Source organism: Podarcis tiliguerta (genome assembly GCF_965153285.1).
Source record: "Podarcis tiliguerta genome assembly, chromosome: 8".
Classification (NCBI taxonomy): domain Eukaryota; kingdom Metazoa; phylum Chordata; class Lepidosauria; order Squamata; family Lacertidae; genus Podarcis; species Podarcis tiliguerta.
In genome coordinates, this window is record NC_139541.1 from 70,322,900 (window position 1) to 70,345,049 (window position 22,150).

Here is a 22,150-nt window from a genome sequence, read left to right on the forward strand (position 1 = left end):
TTTCATGAGTCTTCCCCCCCCCCCCCCAATATGGTGCTTTTGGAGCTGCCATGGCACAGATACATAACTCTGAGGTACATTTCCTCATGGATCCTCAATTTTTTTTATAAGGGGTCCCTTCAAACCACCATCACATCAGAGGTCACCTCTTTTTACACAGATATATTTGTTCTGTGATTTTCAACTGATTATATGTAAAAATCATGAGAATCCGTGACTTGAGCCAATGTTCTTTGGTACTGACAGGCACCAGAACCCCTAGTTTATTATGACAGGACCAGGCATGGCCTCCCCTATCCTTCCATGGTTGGGCCCTGAAGAAAAGGTCAAAAAAGTATGCTCCTGTTTATGGCTTATATCTGAACTGAACAAAATGTGTTTAACTTACTAGGATTTGTTTACAATAAACTAATTTTACTTTACACCACAACCAAACTGGCTTCTTTTAACAAACCATAGTTAACATTAAGCATATTTCGGAGTTCAGATACAACCATAATGGATTATCATGGTGTCTGAGCACAGCCAGTACATGAAGTAGTTATGCATGCTTGGCTGTATATGTGGAAAGGTGAAATACTTGGGGCGGGAGACTCCTATTGGAGTTTTGAGTCTCAGGGTTGATTATGAACAGTGGTTGTTGCATGATTTGGTAATCAGATCAGAAGAATTTTATTTGCATCAGCCACTAGCCATAGCAATAAAATAAAATAAAATGTACTGAAGATAGAGAAATGTACAGAATACATTTTAAAGGTGTCCATCAATAAATAATAGGTAGCAATTGGTGTTGACAAGTGTTATGAATAAATTAAGAAGTAGCTGTGGTCCATCACTTCATTTAAGTGCTAGAATGTTGACTGGTTTGATTGGAAGAAAATGGAAGGTGTGTTTATGTAGTATTGCAAATAGCTGCTCCCCTAAATTAGCTGCAAGTAAATTGCCTCCCGCCGACTAGGTCTGCTGAACTGGAAAAACTGTTGTGTGGCTAATGTACTGCAAGAATGTCTTTGTGGATTCGCAAGTTCTATGTAGGCTTATTTACAAGGCTTGGCTAATGAGTCAGTTGGATTACTGGGGAAGATGAGAATAACATATGCTGGGGTTAGCAGGCCATCGATAGGAAGCCATTTGTTCCTTTCAGAATGGGAAACGATTTTCTGTAACCCAGAAGCTGTTGCAAGTTTCCCCTTCTTCAGGCTGTTTTTCAGTTACTGATTAACCCTCCTGGTTTAGCATGTATAGCTCTAGTTCTGTGTTTAGAGCAGGCTGAGGAACTGGCTGGTGGTGGACTAAATTGCCCCCACCCCTTGCAGGCTGACTGCTGGGAAAGACCTCCGCTATCTTAATGATGCAGTTGTGATTGACACATGTCAAAGTTCAATGGAGGTTGCCAGGACTGCTGATCAGTAGTGACTGCAACCTCCTTTGAAGAGGTACTTTCAGCACCATTCAGCTGATTGGTGCTGGGTGTGCATGTTCAAAGAGGCTTGGTGTAGCCACCAATCAGCTGATTTAAAAATGGAGCATTTCCCGCTCTTTAGAATCATAGAATCATAGAGTTGGAAGAGACCACAAGGGCCATCGAGTCCAACCCCCTGCCAAGCAGGAAACACCATCAGAGCACTCCTGACATATGGTTGTCAAGCCTCTGCTTAAAGACCTCCAAAGAAGGAGACTCCACCACACTCCTTGGCAGCAAATTCCACTGTCGAACAGCTCTTACTGTCAGGAAATTCTTCCTAATGTTTAGGTGGAATCTTCTTTCTTGTAGTTTGGATCCATTGCTCCGTGTCCGCTTCTCTGGAGCAGCAGAAAACAACCTTTCTCCCTTCTCTATGTGACATCCTTTTATATATTTGAACATGGCTATCATATCACCCCTTGACCTCCTCTTCTCCAGGCTAAACATGCCCAGCTCCCTTAGCCGTTCCTCATAAGGCATCGTTTAGAGGAAGGCATTCCATTTAGAGGAAGCAGTTTGGATTCAGACTGCTTCCTCCAGTGTTTTGAATCCAAAGTGTTTCCTTTGGAGAAGGAAAAAAAAAAAAGTTCCAGACATCAGGTATAGAGCAGGTGGGGATGATTTGTGGGAAATGTTTTTGCAAGTCAAATTGAGTCCTGTGGCCGGCCAAATTAGTGCTGGAGGTCTCCCACCTCTGGTTTATTGAAAGTAGGCAGCTGGACTGTGGAAGTGTCTAAAATGCAGAGCTGGAGAAAATTTTACTCTCAAACCTTTGTGGTTGTTTTTTCGTGAAATGTGATATATAAATATTTGAGATAAAATAAAGCCTGGTGAGTCAAGGAAAGAGATCGTCTTGAGAAAGATTCCTGGAAGACAGACTAGAAACAAAGGCTCATGGGGTTCATTACTCTCTCTCTTTCACCCCACCATCCTGCATTTCTTTTTGTTTGAAAGATGCCAATAACAACTCTCTGGCTTTCTTTTCTGGCTGTTAGCCGGAAACAGGTTAAGGGTATGAATGAAGTTAAATGCATAATGGTTCTCTTGCCTGTGAGAGTGCATTTCTTTTTTTTTAAAAAAAATGATATTTATTAAATATTTAATAGTTACAAAGAGAAAAAGAAACAACAAAAATTTAACAATCAATACATTAAAAATAAAAAGAAAAAACAATACCACAAAACAACAAGAGAGAGTGCATTTCCTCACTCTGTGCTAATGCCAGTTCTTGTTCCCTGTTGAAGTCGTGATAAAAACCCTTGGCTTAATAAATTTGCTTCTGTATTTGTGACAGCAAAGCTTTCTAGCTCACCTCATGTGTAGAAAGATACATCAGATTCCCAGGAGGCTAGGCTGTGGGATATTTCTTGCCTCTCCATCAACATTTGACAGGTTTGGATGGGCAGCATTTAGTTACAGAAAATGCTGTGTTTTCACTGAGCTTGCAAACACCATGTCTGATTTCCACACTTGAGACTTAAATGTTTATTTCCTCTTGGAAGATGAAGCAGAGAAGCCAGACTGGCTTAACTAGGTGGTAGGGCTGACTGCATGCCCCTGAAATGAATTTGTTAAAAAGCGTAAGGGGCGTTTGCTAAGAGGATAAGGCAGGAGTATTCACAGTCCTGGATTCTAGTGTGCAATGGTCATAGTAATTGACTGTGGTGGAGAAACATTCCAGGAGGGAACTCTGTGGCATTTCCCACTACTTTCCTGCTCATTACGATGTCGTCCTGTCTGACTGTCTGCTCTTATCTCCAGATCCTGCCTCTGCGATGCAAGTCACAGTGCAGAACCCATTCAACGTGGTCATCCTATTTCAACCTGTCACTCTCCAGTGCAACTACCAGACTTCGGCCACCCAACCACCTATTGTCACGTGGAAGTACAAGTCTTACTGCCGGAGCCGCCTGGCAGATGCCTTTAACCCCAGCAGCCAGGACAGCCAGATCACCAACCAGCTGCAGCAGAACAACCCCGGGTACAACCCATATGTGGAGTGTCAGGACAACTCCAGGACAGTGCGGGTTGTAGCTACCAAGCAAGGCAATGCAGTGACCCTTGGGGACTTCTACCAGGGCCGGCGCATCACCGTCACCAATAGTAAGTAAATAGCAACAGGCGTGGTGGCTGTCTCCAAGAACCCTAATAGCAGCTGCTCTGTGAAGTAGGTTAGGTTGGGAATGTTGGGGCCAAAGTCACCCAGAGAGCTTCTTGTTTGGGCGGGGATCTGACCCCAGATCAAAGTCCCATAGGCTAACTGTGGCATCAGATTGCCTTTCTCAAAGAAGGTATGTATGTATGAAGAGAAAGCAGTGTTCTAGGTGGGCACAGGATGATATAAGTTAAGAATGTAGACAGGTCGGGATTATGGAATAGAAGCCAAGATCTGGAAGCTGGAAAAATGGAAGATGTTTTTTTGGAAGTGTATTTCAGTCAGATCTGGCTTATCTTGGAGACAAAGGCCGTGATCCTAAAACACTGTCGCTTATTTGTGGCTACAGATTCACAGCTTGGTACAGCTTCCCAGGGGCTTTATTCTGCTGTTTGTCTTGATTTTTTTGGTACCCAGTTCCTGCTGTCCTGTGATTCTGTCAGTTTCACTGGTGCAGGCTGTTGTATTTGCGGTCTTCTTGCTGTGGCTCAGATTGCTAGGTGCCATAGGTTCCTTTGGTGAGAACAGCAGCAGCATATGCATTCTAAAGACAAGATAACTGTTGGGCCAGAGAGGAGCATGGCCTGAGGGGTGAAGGACTGCATTTAGCCTGAGGTTTGCCACCCCTGGTCAAATGTTTAGCTGTCTTCGGTGGTGCATAAGCCCTAGAAGGATGGGATGTAAATTTTCACATAAAATAAAATAAAAGTATCACAGGGCTCTTGTAATGATAACTGGGTAACATTATGTGAAGTGCTTTGAACACATAAAGCACTGTCTCACTTCTAAAGTATTCTTTCCCCAGGCTTTCTCTTTTGAGTTTCATGGAGATTTTTTTAAACCTACGTCTTATCTGTAGCACAAGGAAGAAGAAAGGCAAAGTGCCAGGATTACAACTGGGTGCGACCAGATTCCACACCTTCCTGTGCCCCAGTTTCTCCGTTGGCTGGAGCTAGAGAACAATAAGTTTACAAGTGCTGGAATGATTAGCTGTGCTTCCTGGCTAGGCAACTCCTCCCCTAGCCTAACATACAGCCGCTTAATGTGCAGAGAGAATTTCGGTTCTGCGAGAAAACTTAATCCTAAAAGCCTTTGGAAAATTGAATTTTTGATTATTTGGCCTCAAGCTACAAAAGCTGAATTTGCAGGCAGTGCAGTCCCCAGAGTTCTGCGTAGCAGCACTCTGCAGGCCACACTTGATAAGAGACTGATTTTGTCATGTAAACTCAGTGCAGGAGTTCCCAGTAATCCATGTTAAAGCCAAAACCAATAGCCTAGATAGTTGAATTTTTGTCAACTCTTGTTGGTAACAGCCTCCCCTTCCTGGGTCTTTCTCAGCCCAGATACTTGAGATTAAACGGAGGTGCCAAGAATTCAGTGTGAGAGCATACAGGCAAAGAATGCTATGCCTCTAAGCTTCTAAAGAGAAATTGTGGTGTTGCAACAGTATTCACATTACTGTATGTATTAGGAGTCTTCCGTGGTGGAGAGAGAGACTGAGTGATAGGTGCTTGAGTCACTTAACAGTTTGACAAATCACAGGCTTCAGTGAAAAATGTTTTGCCTGGGCTGGTAGATTTGAACCACAAACTGCAAGCAGCAGGTACTTGATATGGCAAGATTGGGGAGGGTCAGAAATCTGATTGTAATTCAGGGGTTGGCAAACTAAGGTCCGCAGGCCGGATCAGGCCCAATCAGGATCCGGCCTGCAGACTGTCTGTGGATCGGCTTGGGGATTCTGTTTGTTCGGGCTGCGCCATTTCTCCCCGTGCCATTCTATTCCCCCCCCTCCACACACACCGCGGTGGCGCCTCCTCCCTCCCTCGTCCTGGCTTCTCCCTGCCCTACGTAGAGGAGGAAGGGGGCTGGCTGAGCGCCATTTTAAGCAGCCCCTCCAGAGTCAGCCCTTTCGTGCCGCTCATCTTCCCTCCGCCGCCACCCTGGTGCTCCTGTGGACCAGGGAGCGGAGCGGATGAGCTCGCTCTGCCTACCCACGGGAAAAAGCAGTGGTGGTGGTTGTGGCAGCCCCAGGGAAGGTAAGCGCAGCGGGTGGGGCTGGGGGTGGTGGGGAGGAGGACTACTTGCCCCCCTCGCCTCTTCGTCCAGCTCCTCCTACCTGGTGCTGCTTCTCTGGCCTGCCACAAGGTCTGAGGGACAGTGGACCAACCTGCGGCTAAAAAAAATTGCCGATCCCTATTGTAATTGATGGAGCATGGCACTGAGATGTGTAGGGCCAAATCTTCTAAAGTTTTTAAAAGGTCAAACCCACCACCCTCGGTTGTACAAACCCTGGAGTACTTAAGCAATGTACTTTCTTTATGTTTCGCTTGCATTCACTCTATGTAGGTTTTGAGTTGTTGCTTCTGCATGGATTGAATGTTGTTGTTTTTTTAACACCCTAAAGTATTCTTGCAACCAGCAAATGAACTGCTTGGGGCTCACTACGAACTACATCTTATCAATCGTAAAACAAATCTTACAACCCTGAAAGGGCTTTGAATCCGGTTCTACTTCTAAACCCCAACAATCCTGTTAACTGCTTTTTGATGATATTGGTAGGTATTGCACAACTGGAGAACAGCACAGTTCACTGGTTGATAGCATGACTTCTGAAAGCAGCAAAACCCTATTCCAGGGGCAGGGAACATGCTGGACTGCCAACTTGCATCCTCCCTGAGCATTGCCCACGTTCGCTGAGGCTGCCAGGAGTTGGAATCCCGCAGCATCTGGAAGGCCCAGGTTCCCACATTTCTGCTCTAAGGAGATAGAATGGAAGAGAGAATGGAAGATTGTTTTCGAAGGGGAAAAGAATCATACTTGATTTTATACCTGTCTTTTCCAGCAAGTAAAATCTTAGAGGCATTTTCCCTTTCTCTCTTGCAGAGAGGAGAATGCCTTATGTTGTTGTTTTTTAATTGTCTCAAAATGACTTCCAACAGATTAATCAGACACCTTTTTAGTCTGATTTAATACTTAGTCGAGAGTGAACCCTATTGGCTGTGGTGAGGCTTGGTTCACGCATAACACCAAGCCAGACTATGACTCTGCAAGAGAGTCCATGTTTGTGGGTAACTGGAATGAAAATGGCAGCTGCTTTGCTCCAGCGCCATTCCTGCTGTTGCCACGCTGGCCAGAACTAAGCCAGCTTAATGGTTTGTCTCCCAACAAATTGAGAGCTGTAACCAAGGTTTGCACTTTGTATACTGCTTATGGTTTGCCTGAGGTTTACAGACCATAAGCCTGGGATTGCACGTTATTCTAAAGCAAACCATGAACTAGCTCTGGGAAGAAGAAGAAGGAGGAGGAGGAGGAGGAGGAGGAGTTTGGATTTAATATTCCGCTTTATCACTACCCTAAGGAGTCTCAAAGCGGCTAACATTCTCCTTTCCCTTCCTCCCCCACAACAAACACTCTGTGAGGTGAGTGAAGCTGAGAGACTTCAGAGAAGTGTGACTGGCCCAAGGTCACCCAGCAGCTGCATGTGGAAGAGCGGGACGCGAACCCGATTCACCAGATTACGAGTCCACCACTCTTAACCACTACACCACACTGGCTCTGGAGCAGGGAAGAAGCAAAGTTTCTGCTCTGGGTACCTGCACCTTTGCTCTTTCCTTCTAAGCCAAAGATTGACTTATTATTGGGACTGTTTTCCCAGTAAGCATGCATAGGATTAAGCTGTATATATTGCAGCCCTAGTTCGTTTAAAATAAAATAAACCAAATAAAAATAATTACAAATTGGGACCAAGAACAGCAACCATTCTGCAATCTTTTCACTATCTCGTTCCTGCTGTTGTGCATCACAAAATCGACCCCTGCTAAATTCTGGCAAGTACTGCTGCTTTCTTTTTCTCTCTCTTATGAACTCTGACATCAGCAAAGACTTGAGAGGAGAGGCGAAACAGGAATAAACAGCATTTACTGTTCCAGCAGGTCAGAAGTTCATGGCAAAAAACCTACGGCTTGTGATAACATGTTTCAAAACAAGGGTCGATCGCCAGATTTGGAGTCATCACAGGCATGTTCTCTTTCTTGCCTCCTTGCAAACCCATGGAAAAGATTGCAGTGTGATAACAGGGGTTTTTTCTCTCCTGCTACACTAAGGTCTGACTCACATTGCAGAAAACCAAAACAACCCTTTTGGACACCTGTGCTGTTTTCCCCCTGCTGCTTAAGCTCTGCATAGTTCTCGTCTTAGTAATGGGCAGAGTGAATTTAGTTGTGAAACCTTCAGCAGCACCATAACCAGCAGTTAAAAAAAATAATTGCAATGCACTTTCCATCCTCGCAGCACTTTCTAAGCACCTAATTGCAGTTATTTCAGGAAGTACAGAACGTCTACTTAAAAACTTGGTGCAGCTTAGGCTGATGTTCAGGTTCTGGAAACAATTGGTTTGTAGAATATGCTGATATTCCGCTGATTTGCAAGTGTTGGTGCACTCGAAACAGGGATGGTGAAGTGGTGGCTCAAGACCTTGGTGTGGTCCTGGCCTTTGTACAGAATTTTAGGAACAGGAGAGGGTGGGGAAAGAATACACATGTTTATTTGCAAAACCCATCTATATAGGTTTTTAATGGTCCCGTCCAACTCTATGATTCTATGTTGCTGTGCTTGAGCATGTCCCTAGTATCTCCTGGGCTTATGCAGGTGGCGCTGTGGTCTAAACCGTTGAGCCTCTTGGGCTTGCTGATCAGAAGGTCGGCGGTTCGAATCCCCATGATGCAGTGATCTCCCGTTGCTCTGTCCCAGCTCCTGCCAACCTAGCAGTTGAAAAGCACGCCAGTGCAAGTACCACTGCGGCAGGAAGGTAAATGGCTTTTCCGTGCACTCTGGCACTCTTCACAGTGTCCTGTTGCATCAGAAGCAGTTTAGTCAAGGCCTGGAAAGCAGTTCTGTAAAAGTGAGGCCAACCCCATCAACTCTTGTATTGCCACTGCCGGTGTATCTGATATTTGCACATATATCGGTTTGCTATGGGGAAACATTCCTGAGTGCTGTTGCAGAACAAACCCTATTTTATTTATGCAGCTGTGAACCCCTATAGCAAGGCTGCGGGTTCCCTGCCTGAAAAGACCCAGTTTCTCATTCCTGCAAAACAGCAGAGATGCTGTTTGGACCAGGGGTAGTTGACATGGTGCCCTCAGGATGTTCTTGGACTACAGCTCCCATCATCCCTGACTGACAGGCATTCTCACTGTGGCTGATGGGAGAGAACATCTAGAGGGCACCATGTTGGCTATCCCTGGTTTTTACAGTCAGAGATAGGGAGCCGTACTTGTTGCTTCAGCAACTGCGCTAGAATGTGTATGTGACCAATTTCCTTCTCCCTCACCCAATGCTGCCTCTGTGGACTTGTTAAAGTGGAAGAAGTTGAAGGCATAAATTGCCACCAGGTGAGTTAGCACGTGGGGAATAATTGCATGTTATTTTGGGCTGTATAAGGAAGTGGGGAAGTGGTTTCCCTGTGATCTTAGGTGTTGATGGCTTGATCTACCCAACTAATTGTTGTTAACCTGGCCCAGCCAGAAGCCTTGGAGCAAATGAGGAGTACCAGAATCCAAACCAGCTGAGAGAAAACCCTTTTCCCTGCACTTCCGCCCTATTTCACTCCTCCTATATTTTCCAGGATTGAGTCATTCATTCTCCACACTGACTTTCCCTTGGAGAGCCTTGATGGGCCAAAGCTGTCTACTTTCCAGAGAAGGGAGAATAACTGGCCCATGAATTGCCACACAGCAGCACTGCAGAGTTGTGCAGATGAGGAAAAAATAAATACTTGGGAGATTCAATACATCCTGTGGGCTGGTCCTTGCCTGCTTGCGATTTAATTCTACTTCAAGTTCAACCATTTCTGCATCCTGGTATGACTCAAAGAAGGAAAAAAAGAGCATCTGCTAATAGCCCTTACCTAACCATAGCGAGAGCATCCAATGCAATGTGTTAAAATTGTAACTTCCCTTTTAAGAAGGGAAGTATCACTGTTGATGGATGGAATTTTGTACAGGGAATATTTTTTTCCTTGAGACTTTGGGCAGAGAATCCAGCAAAAGTCTCAAAACAACCTTCCCCCCTCCTACTGCTGGTGAGTGGTCCCAACGTGAACTACCACTGCATTGGATACTACCTTCTTGTACCCTCCTACTAAATAGAAGTGCTTACCTGCACAACTCTTCATCTTTGCAGACCTCCATCCTCAGCCAGGCACAGAGATTGGTCAGTAGTGTAACATTTTCAGAAGTGCAGGGTCCCTTCATCATGGTCACAAGCCACACCCCTTCTAAGATTATGCAAGTTTAGCATAATAATAATAATAATAATAATAATAGAGGTACATTGCAACATCAGTGCCGATCTCCATGTGCTCCCTTCCTGTTAGATCTATTTTCTGTGCACACACACGGGCAAATGATTTGGTGTGCTCCAATATAATGGCTTGTGCTCTACATGAAGTTCAATTATGTTTAGAAGAACTTGCACACCATAAAAAAAAAAACACCTGAATAGCCTTGTGTTTTCGGTTTTCATAAATGCTTGGCTTTGGAGCATACAGTGCCTAAGAACCTTCCTTTTTGTGCTGATTGGGCTGTTCTTGGATGCTGGAGACAGGGACACTGCTGCAGAAATAGTAATGGGTGTTCGACCCTTTGCGACCTTGGACTCTTGCTTCACTGAGTGCAAGGAGGAGAGCTGCCTTAGGTTGTCTCTCTTGTCTGTAAAAGAAGGTGTAGCAGGGACAACTGCCCCCCCCCAGTCAAGCCCTCTTGCAAGAAGTTGCTGGGCAATTTAATTGTGAATTTGGAATGTCTTCCCTGGAGAAGGCCCTCTGACAGTTTCTGGCTTAATCCTAGGACTTTTTTCCCTGGCAGGGTAGGATGGCTTGCCTCTGCAGATTTCCTTTTTTACTTTTCGTGTTCCTCTTGAACAATGAGTCTTCCACCAATTGAGAGAGGCCCAGTATGGTTGCCTATTTCTGATCTCCTTGCAGCAGAAAAGCTAGGTTAAGCTTTTGAAAACAATTCAGGCTGAAATTGGGGCACAGCTTCTCTCTAGGGTCCAGAGCTCGCTTTCAGAGACAGGTGCTATTCAACACTTGTGCACAAAATACTCCACCTTGCTGCAGTTTCCAGTTCTTACATATAGGTAAATTTCCTTAAATGAATGGTTGGAAAGGTAGGTATCTGTATGGTTTCTCGTCATGAGCAATGGTTTGCAGCTTTCTGCGATGCTCATAGATTCCCAAGACAAAAACCAAACTGATGGTACAGTTTATAATAACCAGCGGAAGAATATTATTTTTCTTTAGAACAATATTATGGTTTTGTATGTAGGAATATACAAGGTTTCCCTACAGAGGCGCAACCTTGAGAGAAGATGCCGTGACTCTGCTTAACATTCATCTATCCAAGGAGCTGAGTTTTAGCATCTGGGTTGATACTTTTTTCTTCTTCTCTGCCTTCTTTGTCATCCTTCTCTAGATGCTGACCTCAGCATTGACCAGACAGCTTGGGGAGACAGTGGGGTGTACTACTGCACAGTGACTTCCAATCAAGACTTGCAAGGCAACAACGAGGCCTACGCTGAGCTCATTGTTTTGGGTAAGTGACAAGGCTGCTGTTGAGCACACAGGAATCTCTCAGGACAGATCAGGGCAACTTAATTGCATGCTGTGGGAGGCTTCATAGGAGAGGATGCTCTCGCACAAGTCTAGCTGGCCTACTGGGTAAATCCCCAGGAGGAAAGGAAGACCTGGATGGTTGTCAAGCTTAGTTTGCCCTGCAAAACTGGTGTGTGTACCTTTGCTTTTCAAGTCCCACCCACTCAGAAGAAGATAAGGGGTTTTGGTTCATCCACAGAAGAATGAGGTGATGTAGTTCATATTGCAGGTGGTAGCTTTTATTTTGTTACTGCTAGCCCAAATTTGTTGGGTTACAAAAATACACCAAGGAGAAAAACAACACAGGAGAGAAGAGAGGTGCTGTGCTAGTTTTCACTCAGACTTTTTAAATGTAAGGAAGCATCCAAAATGTTTATCTCCCCACCTCAATAACTCAGGGTCTGAACCGGTGCAGCCCATTCTGTTGCCCAGGCTCTACTGCAGGGGTCAGCACAAGCGGCCCATGGGGGTCGTTTAACCGGCCCATGGACCCCTGCCACCCGCTTGGTTAGCTCCCATGTGCCGTGCTACTGCCCGGAGGAGAGTGGGGACTGCCTTCCGCAACGCTGGCTGGCTTCCCATTGGCTGCAGGAAGCTCCTGCAGCCAACAGGAAGCTGTGCATGCCTCCTCCACGCTGGAAGGAGTGCCGGAAATAGCGTTTGCGTGTGCGTGCGCACACACACTGGCCCACGGCGGCGTCTGCAGGACTGTGAACCGGCCCAAGCCACGAAAACATTGCCGACCCCTGCTCTACTGTCTTAGCCTGCTTTGTGCGCTGCACCAGCAGCCTGAGAAACCGCTTCTGGGACCCCAGCACTGTGCTTCCTGTCCTAGCACTGGCTGTATCCAGGCAGCATATAATTCCTTCTGTTTGATTGCCTGCCATATCAGCCGAACTGCTTTATGCCCAGCTTTGTTATAGCACTGGATCCCTCACACTCCCAACCTATGCCACACCCTATCTGGGACACTCATGCGTAGACACACAAAAATTTGCTACTCGGGTGTCCTCTTGTAGTCAGTTGTAAATACTCTCCAATGTGTGTGTGTGTGTCTTCTGGGAAGAAAGCAGGGTCTCTGGACTGGAGCCAGGCTGCAGGTTGATCTTTGTTTGCTATGCACACTTTCTTTGCAAAACCTCTGTGTGTGCGTGTGCATGTCTGTGATACTGTACTGGAGCAACCAGTTCTAAGTGCGGGTGGAGACTGGCATTCTGAAGTGTCCCTTTATCGCGGGCAGTGCCACGTCACCCTGCCCTATAACATTGGCCCCTGTCATGAGGAATTTTGTGTCCTTTGTGTAGCTTAAAAATATACTATTCTTGTATATTGTTACTTAAGCAAAATGCATGGAATTTTGCTTATTCTACATGTTTCTGCCTTTCTCAATGATTGTGTGCTACGAAGGGCACACAAGCCTTTATGCTACCTGCTGGAAATATTATTGCTTGAGTTGCTAGGGATTGATTTTGGGACCTTGTGCATATGCAGTAGTAGTTGCAGTTAAGACTGTCTTGGGTAGCAGGGCTGGGAACAACCCTTTTGTTTTGTCTGAGGACTTGGGGAATTGTTGACGGTCGGAAATGGATCAGTGGTCTAACTGGGTGAAAGGCAACTTGCTTGGCCTAATCCCACACACCCTCTTCCTTCCAGTTCCATTGTAGTTGGATTAATTTCATAAGGCTTTGCCTGTGTACTTTTCAGGCTCCTTGTTGCATACATTAGGACTAGAAGCTCGTTTTGTTCTTAAAAGAACGAAACCAAACACAGATCCTTAGTGTTGAATTTTGTGCACCAACACGCTGCTTGTGGTTGTGTGCTGTGAGCAGATCTTCCACTATGAGAAGCAGTGAGGAAATGAATGTGAATGGACTTTCCTGCAGTGGCAGGGATTAAGGGTGTGGAGCATCATATCTTATCTGTTTTGTTTATTAACATCTTTTGTATACCAAGGGGGCAACATGCCCTTGGGACCCAGACTTGGTTTTCAAACTGCTGCTGTTCTTTGTTTGTGTGACTGCGTTCTTTAATTTGTATTTTGCAATTTGTGCTGTGATTTTTACTTATCTTTTGCACTCATGGCTCTTGGCTAAATGGAACCTCCATGTCCAGAGCAAGTATATCTCTGTGTACTGTACGTCTAGGGCAAAAAACAACAACATGCGAGGGCTACTGGCCCTGGTGAGCTTCTCAAAGTCATCTGTGTGGCCACCATTAGAATCCAGATTTCAACTAGGCAGATTGTTGGTCCTATCCTGCAGTCTCCTGAGCAACTTTCTGGCATTGCCTGACTGCCAAGTTAACTAATGTTCAGATAATAATAATAAATAATAATAAATTTTATTTATACCCCGCCCTCCCCAGCCAAAGCCGGGCTCAGGGCGGCTAACAACAATAAAAACAATCCAACATTCTAAAAACTTTTCACCATAAAATCAATCAGAAACAAATTGATGGCAACCAGCAAGCAGGACCCTGTGCAGATTGCCAGAGGAGGGGGTCAGGCTGCGCCCTGACCAAAGGCCTGGTGGAACAGCTCTGTCTTACAGGCCCTGCGGAAAGATGTCAAGTCCCGCAGGGCCCTAGTCTCTTGTGACAGAGCGTTCCACCAGATTGGTGCCACAGCCGAGAAAGCTCTGGCTCTGGTTGAGGCCAGCCTAACCTCTCTGAGGCCTGGGACCTTCAGGATGTTTTTATTTGCAGACCGTAGGTTTCTCTGTGGGGCATACCAGGAGAGGCGGTCCCGCAGGTACGAGGGTCCTAAGCCGTATAGGGCTTTAAAGGTTAAAACCAGCACCTTAAACCTGATCCTGTACTCCACCGGGAGCCAGTGCAGCTGATATAGTACTGGATGAATGTGATCTCGCAGTGACGACCCCATAAGGAGTCTCGCTGCGGCATTCTGCACCCGTTGGAGTTTCTGGGTCAGTCTCAAGGGCAGCCCCACGTAGAGCGAGTTACAATAATCCAGTCTGGAGGTGACCGTCGCGTGGATCACAGTGGCTAGGTCAGGGCGAGAGAGATAAGGAGCCAACTGCTTAGCTTGGCGGAGATGAAAAAAAGCCGCCTTTGTTATAGCTGTAATCTGCGCCTCCATAGAGAGGGAGGTATCGAAGATTACACCCAAACTCTTAACGGACGATGCTGGCACTAGTTGCACCCCCGCAAGAGATGGGAGTTGCCCCCTCAATCCCATATCGCCCCGTCCCAGCCAGAGGACCTCTGTCTTCGAAGGATTTAACTTCAACCGGCTCCCACGAAACCATCCAGCCACAGCTTCCAGGCATCTGGTCAGTGTGTCTGGGGCCGAGTCAGGATGGCCATCCATCAACAGATAGAGTTGGGTGTCATCAGCATACTGATGGCAGCCCAGCCCAAAACTCCGGACAAGCTGGGCGAGGGGGCGCATAAAGATGTTAAAAAGCATCGGAGAGAGAATCGCACCCTGAGGCACTCCACACACCAGGGAGTGGCGCGATGACAATTCCCCCCCAAGCGCCACCCTCTGTCCCCGACCAGAGAGAAACGAGCGCAGCCATTGAAGGACTGTGCCCTGGATCCCCACGTCGGCAAGGCGGTGGTCCAGGAGTTCGTGATCGACCATGTCGAAGGCTGCTGACAGGTCTAGAAGAATCAGCAGCCCCGACCCGCCTCGATCCAGCTGCCTGCGGAGATCATCTGTTAGGGCGACCAGAGCCGTCTCGGTCCCATGACCAGCGCGGAAGCCGGACTGGAATGGATCGAGAGCCGATGTTTCATCCAGAAACCTACCAAGCTGTTCAGCAACCGCTCTCTCAATCACCTTACCCAGGAATGGAAGATTCGAAACCGGGCGGTAATTGGATAGATCTAAAGGATCTAATGATGTTTTCTTTAAGAGCGGACGCACCACTGCCTCCTTCAGTTCCCCTGGGAATATCCCAGTGCCAAGGGACAAATTGATGATATCACCCAGGGGGGCCCGCACCTCGTCTGGACACGCTCTAATCAGCCAAGACGGGCACGGGTCAAGAGGACAGGTGGTGGGCTTTCCAGCTCGGAGGAGTCTGTCCACATCGGCTGGGGATATCTGGTCAAAGTGGTCCAATACTGGACCCGAGGACAGTCGAGGGGCCTCCAGTTCCCTTATTGTGTCCAAATTGGCAGGGAGGTCATGGCGGAGCAACAGGACCTTCTCCGCAAAAAAGCTCGCAAATGCCTCACAGCTGTGTGTCGAATTGTTATTTAAATTTGGCTGTCCTTCAAGGGACGTTAAGGACCTAATTACCCTAAATAATTGCGCCGGGCGAGAGCTAGCGGATGCAATGGAGGCCGAGAAGTAGGACTTCTTAGCGGCCTTCACTGCCATCTCATAGGTTTTCATAAAAACCCTATAAGATGTTCTTGAGGCTCCGTCACGGGCACCCCGCCATACTCGCTCTAGCCGTCTGAGGTCCCGCTTCATTTTCCGAAGCTCCTCGGTAAACCAGGGAGCCCGGTTTCTGCGGGGTCGCAGAGGGCGCTTAGGTGCGATCTCATCGATGGCTGCTAGGAGCTGGGTATTCCAGCCCTCAACAAGCTCAGTCAATGAGTCGCCAGGGGGAGCAAGGTCCCGCAAGGCCTGACGGAATCTATCAGGGTCCATCAGCCTCTGCGGGCGAGCCCAAATCGGCTCGCCACCTAAGCAGGGTGGGGGTGGAACGTCAATCCTGGCTTTCAGAGCGCAGTGATCAGACCATGGCACCTTCATTGAGGGAAACATGATCACATCTATACCAACACCAAAGATCAAATCCAGCGTGTGGCCTGCTTGATGTGTGGGGACCGAAACAAACTGGGAGAGCCCTAGTGTCGCCATGGAAGACACCAGGTCCAGAGCCTGTGAGGAGGGAGCGGCATCAGCATGGATGTTGAAGTCCCCCAATACCAATAGGTTAGGAAACTCCAAGGCCCAGCCGGCCACAGCCTCCAGCAGGCCTGACAGGGTGGCTGCTGGTGCGCTAGGTGGCCGGTACACCAGCCAGACAGCCAAGCTCACCTCGGAGCCCCACACTAGGCCAACACATTCAATGCCGGGGATCGATGGCGATGGTAGAGCCCTGAAAGAACAATCTTCCCGGATTAATAGTGCCACCCCTCCCCCCCGGCCCACAGTCCGCGACTGGTGGAGGACGGAGAAACCTGGGGGCGCCATCTCTCGTAGGGTAACAGTATCCCCTTCGCGCACCCAGGTCTCCGTCACACAAGCCAGGTCGACCCCCTGCGAGATAAAGAAATCTCGCAGGGTGGCGGTTTTGTTGCCTATAGACCTGGCATTGCACAACACCAGTGACGGAGGTGAGTTATCCTTGCTCACCCTACCCTCGTTCCTCGGGATGGGGCGCAGATTGGAAGGGGTACGAGCATATCCATATCTCGATCCCCTTCGCCTATAACATCTGCCCCCACCGCCATACCTCCCTCGCCCCACCACGGTAGCAATCCCAAGCCTCATACCAACCTCCATTTACAAGTAGAAAGCAAGCAAAAAACAAAAACAAAAAACAAAAAACAAAACAAAACAAAAAACAACAAAACAACAAAACAATTGTGCCAAGCAACACCAGTCCCCACCCCACTCAATAACCAACCCCAAACCAAAATAAAACGGAACAAAATAAACATACATCAATAAAAACCACCGTACATGGTGGTACAACAAAGTAAAAAGTAAAAACCCCTTTAAAATACTTTAAAATAGATAAAAACATTTTTAACATTTGCTGCAGCAGCACCAGTGTCTTTAGAACTATAGCAGAGGGGAGTCTGGGCCCCGCCCCCTGGGCCAGGTGGAATCAGCCTGAGGGGGGAGCGGCCTTCCCAACTCACAGTGCAGCAGCAGCAGCAATGTCCCTGTGCCTCCTGAGGCCTCTTAAGCTCTGGCGATGGTGAGTCGGTCTGGGCCCCGCCCCCTGGGCCAGATGGAATCAGCCTGAGGGGGGAGCGGCCTTCCCAACTCACAGTGCAGCAGCAGCAGCAATGTCCCTGTGCCTCCTGAGGCCTCTTAAGCTCTGGCAATGGTGAGTCGGTCTGGGCCCCGCCCCCTGGACCAGGTGGAATCAGCCTGAGGGGGGAGCGGCCTTCCCAACTCACAGTGCAGCAGCAGCAGCAATGTCCCTGTGCCTCCTGAGGCCTCTTAAGCTCTGGCGATGGTGAGTCGGTCTGGGCCCCGCCCCCTGGGCCAGATGGAATCAGCCTGAGGGGGGAGCGGCCTTCCCAACTCACAGTGCAGCAGCAGCAGCAATGTCCCTGTGCCTCCTGAGGCCTCTTAGGCTCTGGCGATGGTGAGTCGGTCTGGGCCCCACCCCCTGGGCCAGGTGGAATCAGCCTGAGGGGGGAGCGGCCTTCCCAACTCACAGTGCAGCAGCAGCAGCAATGTCCCTGTGCCTCCTGAGGCCTCTTAGGCTCTGGCGATGGTGAGTCGGTCTGGGCCCCACCCCCTGGGCCAGGTGGAATCAGCCTGAGGGGGGAGCGGCCTTCCCAACTCACAGTGCAGCAGCAGCAGCAATGTCCCTGTGCCTCCTGAGGCCTCTTAAGCTCTGGCGATGGTGAGTCGGTCTGGGCCCCGCCCCCTGGGCCAGATGGAATCAGCCTGAGGGGGGAGCGGCCTTCCCAACTCACAGTGCAGCAGCAGCAGCCTGTGACCTGGTTCTCGTCCCATGCAATTATGTTGTTTACATCAATCCATTCCTCTGGGGGGCTCTAGGAGTTCTCCCCCCAGAGGGAGCAGAGCAGGTAGGGAATATATTGGGACGCCTCTGTGCAGGCAGCTATTTCATACTGTGTGTGTTATTGTCTTGAGGTTTTCTACTCCCAAGTTGGCTAAAACTGGGAGACCTGCTTTCTTCCAGCTAGTACCCTCTCTGTGGAGCATGTCTGCTTCCTGTCACTTCTTGTACTCTTCTCTTTCCTCTCTTTTTTTTATGTCAGAAACCATATTCCGCCCCCATGCTCAGGAACTGCAGCAGGGTGATGTGCCTGGCTGTGCCAGGGTTGCATGTTCTGAAAAAATGCCGGTTGCTTACAGCAGGGCCTGGGAAAGGAAATATTTTCCCAAACATTCCACTCTGTAGGTGAGAGTGCGTGCCTGGCTTGCAGTTGCTCCATCAGGGGGACTGATGGGGACACACACAGACAAACACACCCAGGAATGTGAGTCCTTACCTCTCTGCCTTCTCCATTTCCTTAAGACAAAAGCAATGGGCTTATCTTAGGACAAGGTAACAATTGCAGGCTCATCACTTCTTGGCTGCAGCATTTAAATAAGGACTTCTGTGCATCACAGATAAATCACTGCAGATGGAATTTCTAATATTACCGTTTGCCCTCTAGGGTTCCTTTTCAGTCTGAGGGCCGCATTTCCTCATAAACAGCCTTCCAGGGGCCACATGCCAGCACGGCATGCCGGATGGGTTAGCCTTTGTACAGTGGGCTTCGTTCCAGTTGTGCAGAAGTCTCTTGTTTTCCACACACACACCTCTCCCATCATTCGTGCAAGCTCAGGGCATTATGATAGTCGGAGGAGACATTCTAGCCAACCAAAGCTGTTGAGGAAAGCTCAGAGCAGGGACGGCATGGGTCTGGGGTGAGTCCCAAGGACAGAGGCCTGGAGGGGGCTGCATTTGGCCCTAGGTTCCAAACCACTGGTTTAGCTGGCCCAAAAGTGCCTGCCTCCAGGAGCAGCCAGCTGTATTTAGTAACTTTCTTTTCCCTGTGTTTTTGTTTGTTCTGTAGGCAAATCCTCCGGTGTCTCAGAGCTTTTGCCAGGCTTTCAGATAGGGCATATGGAAGGTACTGGCTTTGCTTCTTTTTCCATGCTGTCTTTCCTGGGGTGGTGAGGGGTGGGTGGATAATACTCCTTTGTTCTTTAATATGCCCTATCCTTGAATCTGTCGGGGTAGCAGTAGGTGTGCCTGGGTTTGGAAAGGAGTCCAAAATGTCTGTCTCTTAGGGTACTTCTTTTGTTAACTTGCTAACACTGCAAAACTCTGTAGGCTTCTTTTACGTTTCTTCCAACCTCCCCACCCACCACCTACCTCTAACTGTGATGTATAAGAGAACTTGTCTTTTCATGTCCCTGCTGTAGAGATGCAGGCTTAAGTGCAGTGTGCGATTCAGGGTCCCTTGAGCCTATAACTGAATTGGGAGTGGTTCACACATACATTGGGGGGTGTTCACCTAAAAAAAAAAAAAAAGGTCAAGTGTGAAGACATCTGAAGGCAGCCCTATTTAGAGAAGTTATTAATGACTGATGTTTTAATGTATTTTTAATCTTTTGTTGGGAACCGCCCAGAGTGGCTGGGGAAACCCAGCCAGATGGGTGGAGTATAATGTATTATTATTATTATTATTATTATTATTATTATTTATTAAAGTTACCAGCATCTGGATTGTGCAGAAAACACATTTGGGCAAGCTGGAACTGGCTGCAGCCTGCCTGCCGACTGTAACTTCATAGCAAACCTTGGTGTTCATTTGCACATGATATTGTTATGATGATGGTATGCACAGGGGTTGCTGTTGTGTCTTAACACTAGCACCCTCGATAAACTGTGTATTGGAGTTCCCCATTGTCCCTGATCACTGGCCATACTGGCTGGGGTGCTGGGAATTGTAGTGCAAAACATTGGGAGGGTGCCAGGTTGGTGAAGGCTGGGTTGTGCATTGTTCTGATATTCTTTGGCTGGAGGACATAAGCAAAGGGTCCCCAGCTTTGGTTTGTCAGGACTTGCTATGGGGCTGCTGCTATGCAAGTCCTTTCAGCCCCAGCAGCTAGTGAGAGGGAAGGGTGAACCACACTGGTATCCTACACAGAATGCAACTGCTTGCAAAGCAGAAAGGCAGTCCCCCTAACACTCCATTAGAAGTTGGTGTGAGAGCTATACTTAAAACCATGCTCTGTAGCCAGCTGAACACAACAAACTCATCCTGGAAAACTATCCTTAAATGACGAGGACTGCTGAGGCTGGCTTCAAAGCATGAATGATGGACACCAGCACTCGAGAGCTTGCTGAATTTGACAGACCTAGGTGGAGAGATCTGTGCCATGAGGCCTTGTCCATCTTTGAGTTGTGGTGTGTATGAGTTCGAAAGAGAACACGCTCCATACTGCAAGTTCTGCGGTCTTCATCTGTTGGGCTAATCCCAGAACCTGTGTTGGTAATATATGGAAATTGGTCTGCCAGTCTAGGATCATACTTCATTTTGCAGCTGTAGGGCCCTTGAGTTTAAAGAACCATGTATAAAAGCAGTGGATAAAGCACCCAATAGAAAGAGAAGGAACGAGAGGAGCAAAAAATGTGGCACACTGAAGGCTTTTGCTTCCCTGGGCGACTTGTTAGGTGTAGGTTCAGCATTGACACTGGACTTGCACATTACTGACACATGGGAGGGATTTTGCCTCTGCAAAGCAATCTTGGTGCAGCAGTTCTTTTGCTTAGGAATATCAAGAGGGGGCTGAGGGCCTGATCCTGATCCTGTAGGAGACAGAACGGCGCAATGAATGGGATAGATGTAGAATGAATGGCTAGATTTTTAGCAGCCCCTTGGGATCCAGGATTCAAGAGGATCTGTTGCATGCACTCAGCATTCAACAGGATCAGTTAGGGTCTGAGAGGGAGGGACTTCCGGGCCTGGGCGATGCAGGAGCTGGTGTGAGGAGGGGGCTGGAATTGTCAGTTTGCTAAGGCTGTCAGACTGTGAGAGCTGTATATTAGGGCAAGGAGTGCCTGGCATCACAACTGGCATTCTCTTCCTTAATGGAAGCTTGTTGGCTCCTTGTAGAAGCTGCCAAGATGGCCTTGCCCTTCTCTCTAGATGGAACTTGATTCATAGGCTCTGTCTCAAAAGGACTTTTCCCTCCCCACCCCCCTTTCTTCCCAGACTGGCTCTTCGTCGTCCTGGTGGTGCTAGGGTTCTTTCTGGTCTTAATGCTCTTTGGGATCTGCTGGTGTCAGTGCTGCCCTCACACCTGCTGCTGCTACGTCCGATGCCCCTGCTGCTCTGAGAAGTGCTGCTGCCCTGAAGCACGTAAGTCGTCTTCTTCTCTTCCCCTGAACCGAGAGCAGGCAGAGCAGCTTCTGTTCTCAGGTCTGCAATGAACCTTCTGCCTGACCCTAGGACAAGTTCTCCCATCTTTGTGTGACTGCCCACAGGCCTATTAGTAAAACACCCTTGGCTCTGTGTCTGAGCAGTCCCTAACTTTCCCCAAGCTACCTAATGCTTCATTATATCAGCATATTTCTGCAAGGGAAACATGGGCAATATGGAAGCCTACATTTGCACTAATGAAAAGCGGAGCAGGGCAGATGTTATCGCTGACCCTGAATTTGTGATTCCCCCGAATGTTGCTGGAGGAATGCCCTGAACATTTGGCTTAGAATTCCTCTTTTCCAGCATTAATATATTGTAATCCCTAACACAAGCATGTCTTCAGTCTACCTTGCAGGGAAAGCTGCAACTTCAGGGGCCCCCAGTGTTTATGCACCCACCCTCTATGCATCCAGTAACCATCTGAAGCAGGGGCCCCCAGCCACTGTGATCCCCATGGGTCCAATGCCTGCCATGTACAATGGTTATGGAGTGGATTACGACAGAGCCAGTTCAGGTAAGTGGCTTCTCCTTGCCAAATCCTTGCTGTCCCAGAGCTAGTTCCCTGCTGGACTGAATTGACAGTTCTAAAAGGCTTTGTGCTAGCCAAGGGCCTGACTCTTGTGAGCTCTCATTTGGGCTTAAACCCAGGTCTGCTGGGTGATAGAGCTGGTTCCTCACTTCTTGTAACTATTTGGGCAGCTGCTGTCTTGCCTAACACAGTGATAAGCACATTCGGCTTTGGAAACAATCATTTAGAGGGGGTGGG

At 48.0% G+C, this 22,150-nt stretch overlaps 1 protein-coding gene across 4 annotated transcripts in view; it reads left to right on the top strand.

The window, feature by feature from the left end:
* Window positions 1-22,150, top strand: part of LSR (lipolysis stimulated lipoprotein receptor) — a 30,140-nt gene that overhangs the window by 2,628 nt on the left and 5,362 nt on the right. For 2 of the 4 annotated variants that reach the window (XM_083455306.1, XM_083455305.1), the window contains exons 2-6: window positions 3,227-3,568; window positions 11,096-11,215; window positions 19,027-19,083; window positions 21,175-21,321; window positions 21,728-21,898. In XM_083455306.1, coding sequence (XP_083311432.1) covers window positions 3,227-3,568; window positions 11,096-11,215; window positions 19,027-19,083; window positions 21,175-21,321; window positions 21,728-21,898 — 837 coding nt within the window. The remainder of the gene's footprint in view (window positions 1-3,226; window positions 3,569-11,095; window positions 11,216-19,026; window positions 19,084-21,174; window positions 21,322-21,727; window positions 21,899-22,150) is intronic. The other 2 variants (XM_083455308.1, XM_083455307.1) reach the window with 1 other exon arrangement.